The following is a 23,589-nucleotide window of genomic DNA, read 5'->3' on the forward strand; positions in this document are numbered from 1 at the left end:
CAGTAGGTCTGATCCAGTGCTTCTTCTTTCTAATGTTCTTATGAAAACTTCAGTGTCTGTCATCAGCTTCAAAGCTACTTTAAAAAAAAAATCAAGACCAAACAAAAATGATCCCAAATAGATTATTCACTTAAAGCGAGAAATAAAAAAAGAACATAAGAAAAGCAGAAAGAGATTATGAGGCTAAAGTCACAAGGGATTTGAAGACTAACCCAAAAGGGTTCTTTCAGGTATATAGAAGTACAATTAGGGACAAGATAGGCCCACTTAAAAGTAACTCAGGTCAGATCACTGACAGTGATAAGGAAATGTGTGAAATTTTTAACTCTTACTTCCTCTCTGTTTTTACGCAGGAAGATACTAGCGAAATTCCAGAAATAAATTAAGTAGAACATGACGATAATAAACTAAGCACGATTAGAGTAACTGGTGATATGGTCCTCAGACAAATAAAAAAATTAAAACTCCAGATCCTGATGAACTGTTTTCAAGGGTTTTAAAGGAATGTCAAGAGGAACTTGGTAAACCTTTGGCTAATCTTTTCAACATATCACTACAAACCGGCATAGTGCCAGACAAGTGGAAACTGGCAAATGTAATACCAATTCACAAAGCAGGAGACAAGCCCTTAACTTCGAACTATAGACCAATAAGCCTTACCTCCATAGTGGGAAAATTTATGGAATCAATAACTGCCGAGGCAATTCGTAGCCATCTTGAAAGACATAAATTGTTTAACGACTCTCAGTACAGTTTTACAAAGTGGCGTTATAGCCTTACGAATTTACTAATCATTTTCACTAAGGTATTTGAGGAGGTAGATCATGGTATTGGATATGAAGTTGTGTATATGGATTTCAATAAGGCTTTCTATAGATTCCATATCAGAGGCTATTGAGGAAAATTAAGGTACACGGAATAGGAGGAAAAAAAAAAATTCCTGGGTAGAGGCATGGTTGACAAATAGGCAGCAGAGAGTTTGCATTAAAGGCGAAAAATCAGAGTGGAGGCACGTCACAAGTGGTGGTCCACAGGGGTGAGTGTTGGGCTTCTTGTTGTTCGCAATTTATATAAACGACACAGATGAAGAAATAAATAGTAACATAATCAAGTTTGCTGATGACACCAAAATAGGCCGTCCAATTCATTCTAATGATGACATTAGAGCACTCCAGGAAGTTTTGAATAGACTGATGCAATGGTCGGAGAAGTGGCAGATGCAGTTTAATATAGACAAATGCAAAGTTCTAAACATTGGACAGGCAGATAGCTATGCCACATATAAACTCAGTAATGTAGATCTTAAAAAGAACTTAAGAGTTCTGGTTAGCAGTAATCTAAAAGCAAGGCAAAAGTGCATGAGTGTAGGCAAAAAAGCAAACAGAATCCTTGGCTTCATATCAAGAAGCATAAATAATAAGAGTTCTCGGGCTGTTTTTCAACTCTTTATATCTTTGGTTAGGCCTCATTCAGATTATGCTGCACAGTTCTGGTCACCATATTACAGACTGAACATAAATGCACTGGAAAACGTACAAAGGAAATCTTCCCTGTGAGGATAGACTGAGGGCCCTGAATCTGCACTCTCTAGAAAGGCATAGAATTAGGAGGATATGATTGAGGTGTATAAATAGAAAGCAGGAATAAATAAAGGGGATGTAAATAGCGTGCTAAAAATATGTAGCCATGACAGGACTCGCAGCAATGGTTTTAAGATGAAAATATTCAGATTTTGGAAGGATACAGAAAAGCACTGGTTTGGTAACAGAGTTGTAGATGAGTGGAACAAACTCCCGAGAACCGTCATAGAAGCTAAAACTTCGTGTAGTTTTAAAAATAAGTTAGATAAATACATGAGTGGGTGTGGGTGGGTATGCAAGTAATGGAAAGTCTTAGGAGGAGAGGCGAGTGCAAAGGTGGGGAAAGGTCTGTGAAAGTGAAAGCGTTGTGGGAAGAAGTGTGGAGTGTGGGTGAAGGTCAGCTGTAGGAAATGGGTGCAGGTGGGGGCCTGGCAGTGAAGCTCAGTGCTGCTTCCATACACATCTAATACCATACCTCGTGCTACACTCATACACATCTAATACCATACCTCGTGCTACACTCAATCACGTTTAATAGCATACCTCGTGCTACACTCAATTACGTCTAATACCATACCTCATGCTGCACTCAATCACGTCTAATACCATACCTCATGCTGCACTCATACACGTCTAATACCATACCTCGTGCTACACTCATACACGTCTAATACCATACCTCGTGCTACACTCAATCACGTCTAACACCATACCTCACGCTGCACTCATACACGTCTAATACCATACCTCGTGCTACACAAATACACATCTAATACCATACCTCGTTGTACAGAGGGAGGAGCGTGTAGGAGTGAGGGAGTAATCTATCTGCCTCGAGGGTATTCCAGAGACCAACGCTCCCTAGGCCCAGTCCACGACCAGGTCTCCCGGTGGATCAGGGCCTGATCAACCAGTCTGTAACTGCTGGGCACACGTAACCTAACGAACGAACCACAGCCCGGCTGATCCGGCACCGACTTTAAGTATCTGTCCAGCTCCCTCTTGAAAGGCAGCCAGGGGCCTATTGGTAATTCCCCTTATGCATGGTCAGTTGTTGAACAGTCTTGGGTGCCGGACACTTATTGTGATTTCCCTTAGTGCACCAATGGCACCCCTACTTTTCATGAAAAGTATTTTGCACTACCTGCCCAGTCTTTTACTTTCGTAGGGAGTAATTTCTGTGTGCAGATTCGGCACCAATCCTTCTAGGAATGGTGAGTACAAGTCAAATGCTTCCACACGTTCCCAGTAGTTTACTTGTTTGATGGAATTTATATGTACAGAAAAGGTTCTCTGTACACTCACTAGAGCTGCAATTTTACCTGCTTTAAAAGGAAATGTTAATTTACAGCAATAGTCCAGCCTAGAGAGAACAAGTGATTTGAAAAGGATCATCATTGGCTTGATATCTATTGTCTTGAACGTTATCATTATCCATCCTATCATTTTCTTTGCAGTTGTGATCGTGGCACTGTTGTGATCCATGAAAGTGAGATCCTCAGACATTACCACTCCCAGGTCCCTCACAGTATTTTTTCGCTCTATTATATCATCAGAGTTTGTAGTATACTCAGTTCTAATTATTATATCCTTCAGTAGCTTGAGTAGTTGGAATTTGTCTCCAATGAACATCCTATTGTTTTCCGTTGCCCACTGGAAAACTTGGTTTATATCTTCTTGGAGGTTAACAGTGTCCTCAACAGATGACAGTCTCATGCAGATCCTAGTATCGTCTGCAAAGGATGACATGGTGCTGTGGATTGCATCTCTGTCTGTGTCTGATACGAGGATGAGGAACAGAGTGGAGGCGAGTACTGTGCCTTGTGGAACAGAGTTTTCACTATGGCAGCCCCTTATTTCACTCTGTTGACCACTATTTTTTGCATTCAATTGGTTAGAAAGTTGATGATCTATCTCCCCACTTTGCCAGTTATTCCTTAAATGCGTATTTTGTGCTCTATTACACCATAAGCGCACTTGCCAAAGGCTTATGCAAAGTCTGTGTACATTACATCTGCATTCTGTTTTTCTTCCAATGCATCCAAGATCATATCATAGTGATCCAGTAGTTGGGAGAGGCAGAAGCGACCTGCTCTGAACCCATGTTGCCCTAGATTGTGCAGTTTTTGGGAATCCAAGTGGTTTGCAATTGTGCTTCATAGCAGTCTTGCAGACATTTATGACGTGGGATGTTAGAGCTATTGGTTTATAGTTCTTAGCTAATGCTTTGCTACCACTTTTATGGAGTGGGGCTATATTTGTTGTTTTAGTGTCTGTGGAATTTCACCCATGTCTAAGCTCCTTCTACAAAGTATACTTTGGGCACGCAAAAGGGGTTTCTTGTAGTTCTTAATAAACAGAGTTCCACGAGTTTGGGCCTGGGGCTGAATGCATTGACATATTGTGAATGGCTTACTCAAAGTCAATTGGAGTTAGGGTAATGTCGGATATTTGGCATACAGCGATGGGGTTTTGAGGCTCACTCGTGAAAAAAATCATTTGGATTGTCGTTCTTTAGACTGATTAATGGCTCGCTAAACACAGTGTCGCCTTGAGATTTCAGTATCTCACTCATTTCTTTGATGTTACCTGTGTAAGTCCCATCTTGTCTGAGCAAGGGTCCGATACTAGATGTAGTATTTACCTTGCTTTTGCCATATGAAAAGAAATATTTCGAATTTCTTTAAATTTCACTAATTGCTTTTAGCTCCTCTTGTCTCTCCTGGGTCCTGTATGAGTTCTTTAACTTAGGTTCGATACTTTCCACTTCCCTGGTCAGCGCTTCCTTCAGTGTATCACATAGTTTATCGTTCTTGAGGAGCTCAGTGATTCTTCGTCGTCTTCTGCAGAGGGAGCGTCTTTCTCTTCTTTCTTAGGGGAAAATGCCTTGAACATACTTCAGCTGCCAGGAAGTTGATCCTTTCAAGGCACTTGTTTGGATCCATGTTATTTAAGATATCTTCCCAACATGTTTCATTTAAGACATGGTTTACCTGGTCCCAGATGATGTTCATGTTATTGAAGTTGTATTTGGTGAAGACACTTTCACAGGTACATGCATTTGGCTGATCAGGACCCCTGTGCATGTAAGTCCTAACTTGGATTAGACTGTGATTGGAAATAGTTGTTTTTTATATTGTTATGTTTCTTACCAGGTCTTCATTATTTGTGAAGATAAGGTCAAGTGTGTTTTCCAGTCTTGTTGGCTCCACTGTCTGCTGATTTCGGGTGTTTATCGCAGAGACTTAGTAGCTCATGTGTGTGTGACCTTTCATCTGCGCTACCTCCAGGGATTATTTCTGCTGTAACATTATTTGCTATATTCTTCCATTTTTTATGCCCTAGGTTGAAATCACCAAGCAGTAAGATGTTTGGGGATGGAGTTGGAAGGCTTTCCAGACAGTAATAAATTTTCAGTAGCTGTTCCTTGAACTGTTGGGAGGCTGCATCTGGTGGCTTAAATACAACCACGATGTCTAGGTTTTGGTTCTTGATCTTTATTGTTAGAACTTCAGCTACATCATTTGTGGCGTTTGAAATCTCTGCGCAGATGAGTGTTGTACCCATTTATCCATATTTCATTGTCAAAGTGATCTTTTGTGTGGGTCTCTGTGAAGGCTGCAAACATCGCATTTGACTCCTCTAGAAGTCCACTGACAAAAGTTTTTTTGTTGTTGCTGGATGGCTTAAGGCCCTGTATATTTGCAAATATAAACGAGGTCGTATTCTGTATTTGTTGGGGGGATTTTGTTATTGGCATCAGTAGTTGTGATTCTGAAAGGTCATGTGGGGCCACTGGCTGCGCCTTCAGTCCAACAAGGCTACAAGATGGTGGACTATTTTTATTTCCTTTCACTTTTTTCTTCGTTTCCTGCCACTAAAAAACATCACTTGGAGTGAGGTTGTCGATACTACTATTATTTGTCTTACAAGGTCTGTACCTTCTGGCCCCTTTTAAATGGTATGCAGAGCAGTTAGTGTTGTAGCACTGTTTTTGGAGGACCGAAGAGTGGCACATTGCTGGGTGAAAGAATTTACAGGAGAGAGAACGACACAGGAGGTCACAACATTTTTTGACATGCTCAAATTTGCATGTTCCATTTGTTTTTCCTGATATTCCATGCTTACAGATGCCTCAAACAAAGAATTTGCACAATTTCACTTTTGGTTGGGTAGAATTTTTGGTAGGTGTGTTCTCAATTCGTACAGTTTCTAGGACTGCACTATAATCCTCAGTATCCAAGCCAGGGCCACCCCGTGCCTGTGGTAGAGTCTCTAGCAGAGTCTATGGCTGGGGGCTGAGTCTGAGTCAGCACTGCGGCTGGGGGCTGAGCCTGTGGGCAGTAGCGCTAGGACTAGGGGATGGGTCTGGGTTAGCACTACGTGTGAGGGTTAGGTTAACTGACGTTTTTGTTTCATGTGTTTTTTTCAGTGGGTAACTATATAGTTTCGAGTCATCTGTTGTGGTATGGGTTGTGGTATGGGTTGTGGTATGGGTTGTGGTATGGGTTGTGGTATGGGTATTCTGCATTTTTGTGTTCACTCCTATCTCTTCCTCCCATGTTTTATATATCATTGGTAGACTGTCCAAGAGTTAATCTTTGTTTTCTTGCTTATTTTTATTATTTATTACCCTGATACCTGCCCAAAGTTCTATATCTTTATTGCACAACCAAGAAGCACCTTGCTAGTTAGATGTCATTTTGTGAGGCAGAGCTTATTCTTGAACAAGAGTTATGATGTTTGGAAAAGCACAGGTTGCATGTGATCGATTTCCTTCCAATGATACTTTTTACATTTCCCATAAGTATGGTGTACTGACATCCTGCCCATATCCTACTTCACTCTGTATGCACTGGTGACAGTAATATGTGGGATGTATTTATAGAAACCGAGGCATGTGGGTAGTGGGTGAATTTTGAGGGGTAAAGGGGGTGACTGTATTATGGCTGTGGGTAGCTGGTGGTGAGTAGAGGTCGTGAGGGTCGGAAAAAGGTCATATGACATCTCCTTTTCCTCCCTCTTTCTGCATTTATTTTCGTTTAGTTCACTGTATAACTCTTTCCAAAAATTTTTCTCACTGATCACTCATATATATTTTTAATTTACTGATCTTACTGACTTCCTCACAATAATCTATGTCACAATTTCAGTTCACTATATCACTGCACATTCATATCCTTATCTCTTACTATATTACGTATACGATAGTTCATTACTCATATGCTTGTTTATTTTCACTTCTCTGTTGAGATCTGGCAATAATTCGTTAGTGCTGCTTGTCCATATATTAAACACTATGCATTGGGGATTTGCAAGATTGTTGTAATCCACAATTTAGGATCACTGAACATCAATACACTTATCATTCACTATCATTAATAATAATAATGTACAATATACAATATACAATAATAATATACATTAGTAATATACAACATATACAGAGTATGCTCTTATTGCATATACAGAGTATGTATACTCCCCAGAGAGAAATTAGGTCAAATAAGAATGATCCTAGATGGATTAATAAAAGACTGAAGCACCAATTGGGAGAGAAAAGAGGAATTTACAGGCGCATCAAAAGAGGAGAGGTTAACTTTATTGACAAATATGTTCATTTTAAGAGAGAAGTAAAAAGGGGATTAGAAAGACTATGCGTGACTATGAAACTAAAGTTGCTAATGAATGAAAGACTAATCCAAAAGAGTTCGTTCAAGTGTATAGGACAAAAGTCATAGTAAAAGTGGGACTACTGAGAAGTGAGGATGGACAGCTGACTGAAAATTAACAGGAAATGTGTTTTCTGTTTAATGGATATTTCTTGTCAGTCTTGACACAGGAAGACTGAAATGATGTCCCAGAAATTGACAGTTATTCAGTCCTGGAAGAAAAATTAAGTAATATTACTGTCACGAGGGAAATGGTTATAAAACAGGTAGATAAACGGAAGTAAAGTAAGTCCCCGGGCCCCGATGAGTTATTTTCAAGAGTGCTTAAGGAATGCAAGTTGGAACTTAGTCAGCCATTAACGAGCGTATCTAATGTGTTCATCCAAATTGGTGTTGTGCCAGAGATGTGGAAGATGGCTAATGTAATTCCTATATTTAAAACAGGGGATACTAAGTCCATTCCATCAAATTACCGTACAATAAGCCTGACGGCTATAGTAGGCAAATTATTAGAATCAATTAAAGCTGACATTATTAGGAGTCATCTTGAAGAGCATAATTTGAGTAATGAATCTCAGCATGAGTTCACGAGAAGTCGTTCCTGCCTGACAAATTTACTGACGTTCTTCAATAAAACATTTGAGGCAGTAGACAGAGATAAAGAAAATGATATTGTTTATTTGGATTTCAGTAAAGCCTTCGATAGAGTACCTCACAAAAGACTCTTAAAAAAGTGTCAGCTCATGGTATAGTAGGTAAAGCTCTAGCATGGATAGAGGCATGGCTTACCGACAGAAAGCAGAGTTTCCGTTAATGGGATCAAATCTGAATGGGAGTTAGTCACTAATGGCGTTCCACAAGGATCAGTTTTAGGCCCTCTCTTGCTCATAATTTACATTAATGACCATGATGAAGGAATTAAAAGTGACATGAACAAATCTGCTTGATGATACAAAGACAGTCCGAATGATTGATTCTGATGAGTATACCAATGAACTCCAGGAGGATTTGGACAAATTAATGTCTGGCTATGAAAAGTGGCAGATGAAGTTCAATGTGGACAAGTGTAAAGTCTTAGTCCTTGGAAATGAAAATAACCCTCGACGTTATTAACTAGGTGATATGGAGCTTGATCACACAGTGTGAAAAAAACTTGGGAGTCATGGAAAGCAGAGACCTAAAGCCAAGACAACAGTACCTAAGTGTGTGCAATAAAGCTAACAGATTACTAGGATTTATTTCAAGAAGTATAAGTAACAGAAGTCCAAAAGTTATTTTACAGCTCTATACACCACTAGTGAGGCCTCATTTGGATTATGCCGCTCAGTTTTGGTCACCTAACTATATGATGGATATAGATTCATTGGAGAATATACAGAGAAGAATGACTGAAATAATTCACTGTATAAGGAATCTCCCGCATGAAGAAATACTTAGATCCTTGAATCTTCACTCTCTTGAGAGACGTGGAATGAGAAGAGATATTATCGAAGTGTATAAGTGGATGACGGGCATAAACAAAGGCGATATTAATGAAGTACTGAGGATATCGAATCAGGTAAAAACCAGGAATAACGGATTTAAATTGGATAAATTCAGATTTTAAAAGAATATAGGTAAGTACTATTTTTCAAACAGAGTTGTCGATGTGTGGAATAATCTTCCGAGTAGGGTGATCCAGGCTAGGTCCTTGGGTAGCTTTAAGAAGGGATTGGACAACTATATGAGTGGAAGGGACTGGGTTTGACTGGTGTTGTGGGTACGGGAGTATATTCTTGAGTAGCTTTGGGAAGGGGTGATTTTTGATAAGGATCTGCCATGTATGAGCCAGTAGGCCTTCTGCAGTGTTCCTCCTTTCTTATGTTCTTATGTAAAAGGACACAAGTCCAACTAATGTGATATTTTACAATGGCAAAGTTTCGCTGTCCAGGAGCTTTGTCAAACTGTAACGGCTTAACAAAGTTGCCACAATAAAATATCACATTAATTGCACTTGTATCCTTTTACCTAACAAAGATAATTTACATTTAAACTAAGTCCAGCTTGAGCAGTGATAGTATATTGGAAGTGACTTTGCCATTTTTTCTCACCAGTTTGCACTGAGGAAAAGATTTACATTTTCCATGCATAATGTATTTTGTGATGTCATTGTTTTTAAAACCACAACTTATTCTATTATTGTGAAATATTAATCATATAGTGTGATGGGAAAGAACCATGAAGTTAGTCGACTAAAGCTAAGATAAAAAGTGTTGATGCAAGGAATAGCATTTTTTCCTACATTCAAATGTTAGTTTGATTAAATTAATACTTATACACAAGCAATGATATGTATGTTACATAATGTTATATTCATTATGTTATATTTTTTTCTGGAACAAAGTGCTTCCAGGCGTGTGCTGTTATCAAAGAAAAAGTTCATTAGATAATGAAAATGGCTTCTTTATAAGGATGTCACAGAAGTGCTGGACTCAAGGGGGGGGGGAGGGCAGTGCTTCATGTTGTTTAATAACCTGCGCTAGATTTGAGAAAACTTTAATGCGCTTTTGCCAATATAAGTACATATTAAGGCTAAAACAGCTATGTGCTCTTGCTCTCTTACTTGTGCTCTCTCTCTCTCTCTCTCTCTCTCTCTCTCAATTGTGAAAATTGTATCAGTGTACTAATTAGATGATATTAATCCACTTACTCTTAGTTTAAATAGATAATAAAAAATCTGTGGGCAGAATAAAAATGGGGTCTATGGCCCTAATATTCACTGTAAGTTCTACAAGTGATTCGATTTATCCTCAAATGTCTTTCCTGTACAAGAGAAAGTAAGGGAAAGAAGCTAGCTGGAAAAGATATAAAACTTGAAGTGGCAGATCTACATACTGCTAATGCTACATTAAAACTCTATATGTGTCTCCTTAGCTACCCCTTCCTTAAATTGTTTACAGTCCACAACTTATTTTCTTGAATTAAATTCTCTAAACATAATTCTTTACACCTGCTGAGGTGATTATTAAAAACAAAGGTCCCAACTGTAGTGAATATTCATCAATATGGGCAAAATCTGAGGGGGTAATTGAGGGAGGAGCCAAAAATCCGTAAGACCATTCTGGAAAGTGAGCAGAATCTAGCTTTACTCAGCATTTCCTAATGTACTATCCTAATTTGTTCCTATAACACTGGACTGCATGATATTTTTTACTGGCTCTATGGTATCTTTTTCGGTATATATATGGAAAATAGTAATTCATTGTTTTTTTTATTCATTTCTATTACATCAGGTTGTCAAGTTATACGGAAACGTTACTTTTCTCTTTTCGTATAACATAAGTAAAAGAGATTAATATGTCTAGAGGCTGCATAAATTCACCAGACATATTTTGCTATGTCTGCCGGCAATTCACCCTTCTGATTCCTGGAGCAACATTACTCCTTTACTGAAGTGCTGCTACATTGCTTATTTTGGCTGTAAATTTTGAGACCAGGACAAACCATTTGCACCACACAAAGCATGCAAGAGTTGCATAAGTAAGCTCCAAATGATGATGACTGCTACTTTTGTAATACTAAAGTACCTGGATTCAACAAGAAGACTAAAGATATAAAAATATACCCAAATATTCCTTCAACAATAAGGCCTGTTCCAAACTCTGAAGATATTCCTGTACCTGTGCCACCTGAGACATGGCAAATTTCATCAGAGTCTGATAGCAGTTAAATGGAGACTCTTCACCGATTCTTCTAAAAGAAGTTTAAAGGTTGTACTTCTCTACAATGGCAACACAGCTGCATCCGTGCCACTTGACCATAGTGTCCAAATGTCAGAAACTTACGCAAATATGAAGACATTAATATCTGCAATCAAGTACCAGAATCACAATTTTCTCATTTGTGGTGATTTAAAAGTCATTCCTCTCCTAACTAGGTCTTCAAGGAGAATACACCAAGTATCCCTGTTTTCTGTGTCTTTGGGATAGTAGGGCAGACAGCCAGCACTATGAATAAAAAGACTGGCCACCAAGAACCAGCTTCTTACCCGAAAATCACAACGTGAAAACTGTGCCACCAGTTGACCCCAAGAAAATTCTGGTGCCACCACTCCACATCAAATTAGGGCTTATGAAATATTTTATGAAGGCCTTGAACAAGAATGGAACTGTTTTCAAGTACCTGGAGTCAAAATTTCCTCCTATAAGTGAAGGCAAGCTAAAGGCAGGAATCTTTGTTGGCCCTCAGATTCGGAAGTTGATGAAGGACAAGCATTTTGACGAAGCATTAGCAGGTGTCAAGGTGAATGCCTCGTTTTCATTCAAGCAGATTGTCCAGAACTTCCTGGGAAACATGCGCTCTCCCGAGTAAGAAAAAATGATCTAAGACCTGATTTCAAGTTTCCAACAACTTGGGTCTAGAATGAATGTGAAGATGCACTTTTTGCACTTACATCTTGACTATTTTCCCAACAATTGTGGGAACTACAGTGAGGAACACGGAGAGCGGTTCCATCAGCATATTTGCACCATGGAAACTCGATACCAGGGCAAATGATAGCGGATTAATGCAGGTCATTGAAATGTAATGGTCTCGATGCACAGCACAAGCGAAAATCAAAGCAGTCCTCCTTCCTTTGATTCAATATGTAGGCTAACCAATAGGAGCATATTTTTTTTTATAAAATCATTTGATTTGATACATGTTAATATGGAATTCATATGTTCCTAAAACCAACAGACTGTGCTTTTCCACGATTACTTGCCCAATTTTAATAAATTAACAATTTATTAAAAATTCACATTTTTCATTATCATTAATTTGTATTTTATTCAAACTCCTAACGTTATAGAGCAAAATGGTTTAGATATTTGCAATCAGCAGTCTAAGAAAATGTAAGATCGCAACCATGAATAAAAATAAAAAAAAAAACATTCCAAATGCAGACCAGTGAATTAATAGGCCGTGTTTTCTTATCTATGTACATGAGTTTCTCTTGATAAATTACTTATTTCTGGATATTTACTATTTCGTGTCTCAAGCTAATAAGCAAATTGTTTCAATTAACTTTGCCATGCTATCTCATGTTGCCTCACTGACTGTGTGTACTGTACAACTACTGTTCTACCTGTTATATATTACTCTCATATTTGCCTGCTACTTTCTTACACACACACACACACATATGAGGAGATTAATAACATTATCAAGTGGAGCCTCACAACAGCCGGATGCCCAGCAGTAAGGGAGCCACCCCAACTACGCACATCTGATGGCAGCCAGAAGTGTCCAGATGGTATCACACTTCAAGCCTGGACAGACGGTAAGCAGGTGGTGTGGGACTACACATGTGTTATGGTCCTTGAAGGTGAGATCCTCCGACATGATCACACTCAGTCTTTGACGTTAGTTTTTCGCTCTATTGTGTGGTTGGAATTTGTTTTATACTCCGATGAAGTTTTAATTTCCTCACGTTTAACATATCGGAGTAATTGAAATTTCTGATCGTTCAACTTCATATTGTTTTCTGCAGCCCACTGAAAGATTTGGTTGATGTCTGCCTGGAGCTTTGCAGTGTCTGCAATGCAAGACACTGTCATGAAGATTCGGGTGTCATCTGCAAAGAAAGAAACGGCACTCTGGCTTATGTCCGACTACTACTACTGCTGCTACTCTTTGTCTTCCATTTGTCAGGAAATTATAGATCCATCTACCAACTTTTCCTGTTATTCCATTAGCACACATTTTGTGCGCTGTTACACCATGGTCACACTTGTCGAAGGCTTTTGCAAAGTCTGTGTATATTATATCTGCATTCTGTTTGTCTTCTAGTGCATCCAGGATCTTGTCATAGTGATCCAGTAGTTGGGAAAGACAGGAGCGACCTGCTTTAAACCCATGTTGCCCTGGGTTGTGTAATTGATGGGTATCTTGATGGGTGACGATCTTTTTTCTTAGGACCCTCTCAAAGATTTTTATGATATGGGATGTTAGTGCTATCGGTCTGTAGTTCTTTGCTATTGCTTTACTGCCCCCTTTGTGGAGTGGGGCTATGTCTGTTGATTTTAGTAACTGTGCGACGACCCCAGTGTCCATGCTCCCTCTCCATAGGATGTTAAAAGCACGTGATAGGGGCTTCTTGCAGTTCTTGATGAACACAGAGTTCCATGAGGCTGGCCCTGGGGCAAAGTGCATGGGCATGTCATTTATCGCCTGTTCGAAGTTATTTGGCGGTAGGATAACGTCAGATAGGTTTGTGTTTCCCAAATTCTGTGGCTCTCTCATAAAAAATTCATTTAGATCTTCGACTCTCAGTCTGGTTAGCGGCTTGCTAAAAACCGAGTCATATTGGGACTTGAGTAGCTCACTCATTTCCTTGCTGTCATCTGTGTAGGACCCATCTTCTTTAGTAGGGGCCCAATACTGGATGTTGTTCTCGACTTTGATTTGACATAAAAAAAGAAACACTTTGGGTTTATTTCGATTTCATTTATGGCTTTTAGTTCTTCCCGCAATTCTTGATTCCTATAGGATTCCTTTAGCTTTAGTTCGATGTTTTCTATTTCTCTGACCAGTGTCTCCCTACGTATTGCAGATACAGTGGCCTCTTTTAGTCGCTATATTATTCTTTGCCTTCGCCTGTAAAGGGAACACCTGTCTCCTTGTATTTTACATCTACTCCTCTCTTTTCTTAATGGAATATGCCTTGAGCATACATCGAGTGCCACAGAGTTAATCTGTTCTAGGCATAAGTTAGGGTCTGTGCTGCTTAGGCTACTTTCTCAGCTTATATCATTTAGGGTCTGGTTTACTTGGTCCCACATTATGTTCTTTTTATTGAGGTTGAATTTGGTGAAGGCTCCCTCGTGACTGATCACATTTTGTCGGTCTGGGGCTCCGCGTATACATGTCTGAACCTCTATTATGTTGTGATCTGAGTATACTGTTTTTGATATAAATAAAAATTAAGACACATGTGCAACATCTGGGTATCTTTATTGTAGACGTTTCGCCATCCAGTGGCTTTATCAATACAAATTCTAGGACATAACTTGAAGACAGTAGGACTATGGTGATTGTCCTACTGGTGATATTTCGTATCAGATCATCATTTTTAGTGAAAATGTGGTCCAGTGTATTCTCCAATCTAGTAGGCTCTATTATTTGCTGGTTTAAGGTGAATTTTGTGCAGAGATTTAAAAGCTCGTGTGTGAGTGAGTCTTCACCTGAGCTGCCTCCTGGTGTTATCTCTGCAACAACATTATTTGCTATATTCCTCCATTTTAGGTGCCTTAAGGTGAAATCCCCAAGGAGCAAGATGTTTGGGGCAGGAGATGGAAGACTTTCCAGACAATGGTCAATTTTCAACAGCTGTTCCTGGAATTGTTGGGACGTTGCATCCAGAGGCTTGTAGACTACAAAAATGACTAGATTTTGGTTCTCGATCTTTACTGCTAAAACTTCAACTACATCATTTGAGGCATTTAGCAGTTCTGAGCAAAAAGTGACTCTGCCTGTTCACTCTGTCACATATGTATTGGTTGTTACCAGGGATCCATATTTCGTTGTCCAAGTGATCCTTTATGTGGGCTTCTGTGAAGGCTGCGAACATTGCATTTGACTCTGTAAGCAGTCCACGGATGAAAGGTATTTTGTTGTTTGTTGCCGGCTTTAGACCCTGTATATTTGCAAAGAAGAAAGTCATCGGACTGGTGGTATTGGTGGTACTGAGGGGGTGTCTTTTTTACCTGGTACTAATATCTGTATCTGTTGGTTTGGAGTGGAGACCATCGACTGTGATTCCACTCCAGAAATGATTGGATTTGGTGCACGATTTCTGCCATTTCCTGCCAGTTTTTTTTCCCTTCCTGGCACTAAAAAACCTCTTTCTTTTGACTGGCCGTGGCTACCCAGGTTTTCCCATGGTCTCCTTTAGATGGTCTGCCTGGCAATATAAGTAATAGCACTGTCTTTCCTGAACTGAAGAGTGGCTCATTTCAGGGTGAAAAAGCTTACAGGCAGGGAGGTTGCATTTTCCTGTTCTCATCTGGGCACGGCATTTTCTAGGGTGATCAAAGTTGCACGTTCCGCCTGTTTTTTTAGATATTCCATGCCTGCAGATACCAAGTGCATAATATTTGCATATGCCTGGTTTCTGTTTGCCTTGGATTTTTGTCGCTGCATTTCCTGCTGGTGCGTATTTTCCTGTCTCATTTCTATCTTCACTAGTACTAACAATGGAGCTTTCCCTAATTTTTTCCTGGTAATTTATCTTCACTATTTCTATTGGAATCTCCTTATTTGCTATCTCCTGTGGTATTGCTAGTTTGTAATATTGGTTTTATCTTTTCCTTGACTTTACCTGTTTCCCCACTACAGCTCCTGTCTCCCTCCAGGCCACTAATATTCATTTCTCCATGCTTTCAGTTACTCTCTACCAGGACAGCATCTGCACTAAGTGCGATAGCACCATCCAGCCCAGATTTTTTATTTTCCCATCTCTCTTAGAATGCTTTCAAGTTTTCCATGAAGGCCACTTTGATGTTATCCTCTTTTAATACCAATTTGATTTAATTCCACAGAGTGATCTCATTTGGGCATACCCAAAAACACTTCCTTGATTTAATACCTCTTGTAGATAATTTTTGGATATCTGTACATGGGAAGTGGGCCCAATTACCACAAAAGCTGCATGCAATCCATGTGGAAGCCCGCTTGTTTGTTTGGCTGCAGACTACACAGGATTTCATAGTGATTTTAATGGCTGTAGTGATTTTAATGTTTTTTTTACTGTATTCTACTAATAACCTCCTGTATATTCTACTAATAACCTCCTTAAAGTGAAGATCTGATTATTTGTATTGTATCTATTTGTTTTTGTACTTATATATTTGGACAAGCTTACCGCTCTAGTAGTTACTGTTTGGGTGTTTGATAAGGGCGCCTAAGACCCCGTCTGTTTATAGTCCGGTCAGAGGATACCTTATTTTCCAACGAATCCGTTTGAAACCGGTTAAAGGTTCGCTTATTTCTTGGATGAAACCAGTTGAATCTGGTCAGTGGATCTCTTATTTAAACATATCCGGCCGGTGATCTTGGACTAACACATGAAGGAACTACTGGAAAACTATTTAACCGAGTAATATGTGATTAGACTGACACAAAGGTATAGCTTGCATGATGGAGAAACCGGTGATGTCAGGCAGCTCCTATGACGAATGGTCGAGACCTCAACCCTTATTTACAACCTGAAGGTTTTGGCGCTCATAGATCACTGGCAACTGTTACCCAAAGTGTCAGTATTTCAATCCCTCTTCCTCTCCCTATATCACATGCTCTTTACCTATTTACTTTATTTTTTTTCTCTCTTATCAATTATTTCCAGATGAATGGTCACGAGTCTATGTCCTCTTAATCTTAACATTATTCTTTCAACTCCTTTCTCTATTTTATTCCACAATAGTAGAGATGCTACTGGGACATAATTTTGATTCTACTGGGAGTTTAACAAGCCAAACAAGAGTTTTTGCTTGGTTGGCAATGCTGTCGCCACACACACACACACACTGTCTGTGGTAGTCCCCTGGAAGGGTGGCTATGTTGGCCACGTTTCCTTACACCTGTGTCCACGTTCACCTAGCAGTAAGTAGGTACCTGGGTGTTAGTTGAATGGTGTGGGTGGCATTCTGGGGAACATGACTGAAGGACCCAAGTGGAAATAAGACAGACTGTCCCCGATGTCTAGCTAATTTTCTCGGGTTATCCTGGGGAGGGATAACCCTCCCCCGGGTTAAAAATCCGAACAAATCTTATTTTGTCTTGGCTCCACTTTGCATAGTGTAAGTATGATGTAGTCTTCACTGGATGAAAATAAACTTCATGAGTTGGAGGAGGGATGAACAGCATCTATACGAATTATCCTGGAAAATGACCAATATTCTTAAAAAAAAAAAAAAAAGCTCCTGTATTTTAATTGTCAGTAAAGGTGAAACAAATCTACGCTTTTTATATTCGCCATTGAGATTACAAACCAAGAGAAGTTATCGTACATCAGTCCATTTTAAAATTCAGCTCGTATACTACTACCGCCCCTTAAGTGCTGTAAAAAACCTATCACATACCGATGACCCATTTTGAGGGTCACACTCACAGCTTGGCTTTAGTCTGTTGACTGCCTGTCATACATGGCTGTCGATATAAGCAACTTGCAAGCCCATATAACTATTTACTTATACGTTTAAAAAATTAACTTACTGTGTCATTTCCTTGAGTTCAACTATAATGTCCCTACGACTCGTCTGGTGGCGTACTTCTATAGAGTACTTGGAAGCAAACACGTCTCTGGTTGCCACAACTGCTGCTAGTGAGGGAGTAACAGTGTCAGAAGCAGGTGCGTGGTTCACATCTGCACCCATGATCATAATTGGATGTTCAAACACCTGAAAATTAACAGTATTTTAATCAGTAATTTTTATCAGAAAAATAAAAACAAAATCCCATAATTTAAACATAAATTTTAATATCATGCAGGTTAATCCAGCCATCAGTATTTTACACATTTTTTTCTTATTTTTTAGCACCAACAAGGTAGGGTGATACGAGAAAGAAGAAATATATTCGCCATCACTCACTCCATCACTGTCTTGCCAGACGCTGGCCAGTATTATAGTTCAAGAGTGCAAATATCCCCACCCCTCTCCTTCAGGGTGCAGGCACTGTACGAACACCTCCAGGACTCAAATCCAGGTAACTGCTTTCTCTGAATCCCTTCACAAATGTTACCTTGCTCACACTCCAACAGTACGTCAAGCCATAGAAATCATTTGCCTTCATTCGCTCCTAACACGCTCACAAACGCTTGCTGAGTGTCTACGCCCCGTCACACAAAAACTTTCTTTATCTCATCCCTCCAACCTTTCCTAGAAAGTCCTCAACCCCACCTTCCTTACACTAGAGATATAAACTCCCTCTTAATACATTCAGCAACACTTTACCCCGTTCTAATCTCCAAGCTATAAATTCTTTGCATAATATTTACACCACACATTGTACTCTGACACAACATCTCCAATGCCTCCAGCCTTCTCCTTGCTGCAACATTCACATCCCATGCTCCCTCCCTCCATTCTGGTGTCATTTTCTCCATAAACTCATTTGATACCTTTATCACCTCACTCCTATCTATGACTCACGAAATCGTAATGACACGATTGCAAACAAACCATACCACGGGTGGAGATAGAACCCACGATCTGAGAGTCATAAAACCGATGCGTTAGCCACAGGCCAGTGGCTAAGGCGTCGGTTGGGAGTTTTAAAACTTTCTGATCTTGGGTTCTATCCCCGCTCTTGGCACGGTTTACTCTTATCTACGTTCACTTTCGACTTTCTTTCTTTATACACCCTCCCAAACTAGTCCACTATCCTTTGAAACTTAAAAACATAAAGAAGGAACACTGCAGCAGGCCTACTGGCCATCAGCAAAAATAACAACCTCATATATATATATATATATATATATATATATATATATATATATATATATATATATATATATATATATATATATTTATATATATATATATATATATATATATATATATATAGATAGGTTGTGTGTGTGTGTGTGTGTGTGTGTGTGTGTGTGTGTCTTGCCGAATATGTAAAAACTGGCCAATTAGCAAGAACTCATTTAAAATAAAGTCTTTTCTAAAATTTTCTCTTATGCGTTTAAAGATATATTTTTTTCATTAATATTGATGTAAAAATTTATAATTTTGCACCAAAAGAATCTTAGAAAACTTATCTAACCTTATTATAACAAGAACAACTTATTTTAGCCTAACCCAACTAAATATATTTTAGATTTGTTTACAATAATTTAATACTAAACAAACACAGTGAAATATATTCTTTTCGTTGGGTACAGAATGATTTTGGCGAAATTATTGCATACACAAATTTTCACTTGTCCTATATGGCAAGATGAACGTTGCTATTTAAGCCAAGATCGCAAGTTCTGCCTATTCGGCACGACATATATATATATATATATATATATATATATATATATATATATATATATATATATATATATATATATATATATATATATATATATATATATATATATATATATATATACATATGTATATATGATGGGTTTATGAAGGATGAGGTTAACCATAGAACTGATGAAGGAAAAAAGGTGAGTGGTGCGTTGAGGTATCTGTGTAGAAAAAAAAGTTATCCATGGAGGCAAAGAAGGGAATGTACGAAAGTATAGTAGTACCAACACTCTTGTGAAGCTTGGGTTGCAAATGCTTCAGCAAGGAGGCAGCTGGAGGCAGTGGAGATGTTCTGTCTAATGTCTAATGTTTGGTGTAAATATTATGCAGAAAATTCGGAGTGTGAAAATTAGGAAGAGGTGTGAAGTTACTAAAAGTATTTGTCAGAGGGCTGAAGAGGGGTTGTTGAGGTGGTTTGATCATTTAGAGAGAATGGATCAAAGTAGAATGACATGGAAAGCGTAAAAATCAGAAGGGAAAGGAAGGCGGGGTAGAGGTCATCCTCGAAAAGGTTGGAGGGAGGAGGTAAAGGAGGTTTTGTGGGCGAGGGGCTTGGACTTCCAGCAGTTGTGTGTGAGCATGTTAGATAGGAGTGAATGGAGACGAATAGTTTTTGGGACTTGGCGAACTGTTGGAGTGTGAGCAGGGTAATATTTTGTAAAGGATTCAGGGAAGCCGGTTAGCCAGACTTGAGTCCAGGAAATGGAAAGTACAATACCTGCACTTTAAGGGAGGGGTTTGGGATATTGGCAGATTGGAGGAACTTCTGAGCAGCTGTATCTGAGCGCCTCTGCAAAGACAGTGATCATGTATGGGTGAGATGAGAGTGTTGAATGATGGGGATTTTCTTTCTTTTTGGGTCACCCTGCCTCGGTGTTAAATATATATATATATATATATATATATATATATATATATATATATATATATATATATATATATATATATATATATGTATATATATATATATATATATATATATATATATATATATATATATATATATATATATATATATATATATATATATATATATATATATATATATATATATATGTGGTGCCGAATAGGCAGAACTTGCGATCTTGGCTTAAATAGCAACGTTCATCTTGCCATATAAGACGAATGAAAATTTGTGTATGCAATAATTTCGCCAAAATCATTCTGAACCTAACGATAAAAATATATTTCACTGTGTTTGTTTAGTATTAAATTATTGTAAACAAATCTAAAATATATTTAGTTAGGTTAGGCTAAAATAAATTGTTCTTGTTATAATAAGGTTAGGTAAGTTTTCTAAGATTTTTTTGGTGCAAAATTAAATTTTTTAACATTATCATTAATGAAAAATATATATCTTTAAACGTATAAGAGAAAATTTTAGAAAGGACTTAATTTTAAATGAGTTCTTGCTAATTGACCAGTTTTACATATTCGGCACGACATACACACTACACACACACACACACACACACACACACACACACACACACACACACACACACACACACACACACACACACACACACACACACACACACACACACACACACACACACACACACATATATATATATATATATATATATATATATATATATATATATATATATATATACATGCAATAAGATCGCAGTAAACAGGTGATATGACAATATGCAGAACAACCACTGTGACAAAACAGAGAAATTCCAAGCGTTTCCATAATTTGTCACATTATCAAGGAACTTTTTAAATATAAGATTAACAGGAAGGCATTATAAGGACCAGACTACACCTCGATGCCACCCCCAACAACACCTGACTTTTTATGATAATGTAGGTAGGTAGTCAGTGATCTTTGAAACAGCTTCTATTCTACCGAAAAATTTGTCTAATGTACCTTAAATTCTTCCAAAATTTTATTAATTATAAATGAATCCAATTTATATAAACCAAAAGAAATATTCATATTATTTCCAAAACTACATTTTATAAAACAAGATTCTATTATAGGGCCTTCTGGCTGAAGGATAGGAGTGGTAGACCGAGGGTGTGCTTTCCCGTGGCTGAGATGGAGGATACTGAAGATCAGAACGCTTATGCAACATACAGGAATCTTTATTAAGGAAACGTTTCACCACACAGTGGGTTCATCAGTCCAATACAAAGCAGAAATGCATAAGGAGAGGAGTTTGAGGTAATCAGTCCCTCAGCCTGGAATCGATGTGTTCAGTCCATCATACTTGTAGAAAGTACAGCACATGGCTGGAGAAGTCGATTATATACTATAGTCGGGTGAGTGGAAGTAGGAGGAGGCAGGATCACAGTGGAACCTTCCACTAGTGTAAGTAGGTCTTTGTCCAAAGGTTGGACAAGTATTGAAGAATTCCTTGTATCAAGATCCCATGATGTTGCAGTGTCTGACAGATGTGATAAACACTTGCCCAACCTTTGGACGAAGACCTACTTACATTAGTAGATGGTTCCACCGTGATCCTACCTCCTCCTGCTTCCACTCACCTGACTACTGCATATAAGCCACTTGTCCAGCCATACGTTGTACTTTGTACAAGAGCGATGGACTTAACACATCGATTCCAGGCTGAGGGACTGATTAGCTCAAACTCCTCTCCTTTATACTGGAAAAATGAAGTCACTGTGTGGTGAAACGTTTCCTTAATAAAGATTCCCATATGTTGCATAAGTGTCTTAATCTTCAATTCGTCAGTTTTCAAAACCATTTATCACATGGAGGATATTGTTAGCCGGCTTGACAACATCATATATGGTAATGGGATCAATCCTATTATCTGCCTCAGTGCTGGAGGCAATGATGTAGGCAAGCATAGAAGTGAGGATTTAGTTAGAAGGTATAGGGCAGCAACAGACATTATTAGGAGGAAGGAGGGGAGACCTGTTATATGTGGTATTTTGCCTAGAAGGGTTATTGGAAACGAATAGCTGTCCAGAGCGATTGGGATAAATTGCTGGCTGGACACAGTAAGGATAATGCAGTACTATTCATTGACAACTGGGGCTACTTCTACTGCTGAAATGACATGTATACCAGGGATGGGGTTCACTTATCCAGGGCAGGTGTGGGTTTTCTCGCTAGCTCAGTTGAGGATGTTGTTAGGGCTTTAGTTAGAGGTATGGGTTTAGGAATGGAAAATAATGAGTGTCAAAATAGTGATTTAGGGTTTGATATCATAAATCTCAACAATAATAGTCATCGAGTAAGACAGTCATCATAATAATGGAAATTGTGTAGAAGAAAAGATGAATAGGAAAAAGGTTCACAAGAAAAAACATGTTAATGTATTTGATATTGACTGTCGAAGCGCCAGAAATAAAATTAATGAATTACATTTAGCAGTATGTGCTGGGAACTTTGATGTCATTGCAATAGCTGAATTATGGTATAATTTAAGGAGTTGGGATATGGCTGCTGAGTGTCATATTCAAGGGTTTAAGTTGCTCCATGTAGATAGATATAACGGGAAAGGGGGTGGAGTTGCAATTTTGGTTCTTGTATAGAGATACAAGCAGGAAAAACTTGCTGGAGCAGCACCTGAAGTTCACCCCGATTATCCCTGAGGCCTCGAATGTTCCACTTTCAGACAAATGGGGTCAGTAATGTTAACATGCAGAAATGGAGGGAAATTAGTAAGGAGCGAGCGAAGAATTGGAATGATGAGAAGAAAGGCGGTGTGAAGAAGGTTGGTGAATGTGAGAATGTGTTGAGAGGGGGTCGTTGTCCATCACTGGCTTTGTCTCCTTGATAAACGAGGAGATGGCTTCATCAGTTCCGGAAGAGGGAGAAGGTGGATAAAGCATGGTGGAGGAGGGAGAACATGTAGTTTGAATAGAAACTGGAGACAACGGAATATAATGAAGAAAGGGTAGAGGTGTCTCGGCAGAAACAAGCGAGGGAGTAACTGTACTTGTAGGTGGATAAATTTCCACAACAGTAACAAATGCGCCACGAGGTAAAGGTCAAGACACACTCACATAGGCTACCTCACCAACCAGCGAACCAGATGCTAAGGGTCTGACGATCCAACGGGGCCCAATTGTCAGATCAGTATCTAGGTTCAGCCAATCACATGTTTATCTGGCAATTGTGAAGGTGATGTGGTTACCATTTACCTTTTCACCATTGTCACTTTCATTCTACCGCTCATTCGAGCACGGCGGTCTGCTCTCTCTTGGCTGCTGTTTTGCCATGATTACCATGGCATGCACTAATACCTGTTGCTGTACATAGTGTATATAGTGTACATACTTCTGTTTATACTTGGCGAAGGA

At 38.9% G+C, this 23,589-nt stretch overlaps 1 protein-coding gene across 1 annotated transcript in view; it reads right to left on the reverse strand.

Annotated features, from left to right (window-relative positions):
* LOC128700094 (protein argonaute-2) overlaps positions 1-23,589 on the reverse strand; it is a 163,840-nt gene that overhangs the window by 62,498 nt on the left and 77,753 nt on the right. Inside the window, exon 7 of the mRNA XM_070086882.1 lies at positions 17,486-17,670. Coding sequence (XP_069942983.1) covers positions 17,486-17,670 — 185 coding nt within the window. The remainder of the gene's footprint in view (positions 1-17,485; positions 17,671-23,589) is intronic.

This window comes from Cherax quadricarinatus, chromosome 20 (assembly GCF_038502225.1).
Source record: "Cherax quadricarinatus isolate ZL_2023a chromosome 20, ASM3850222v1, whole genome shotgun sequence".
In the NCBI taxonomy this organism is placed as follows: Eukaryota; Metazoa; Arthropoda; class Malacostraca; order Decapoda; family Parastacidae; genus Cherax; species Cherax quadricarinatus.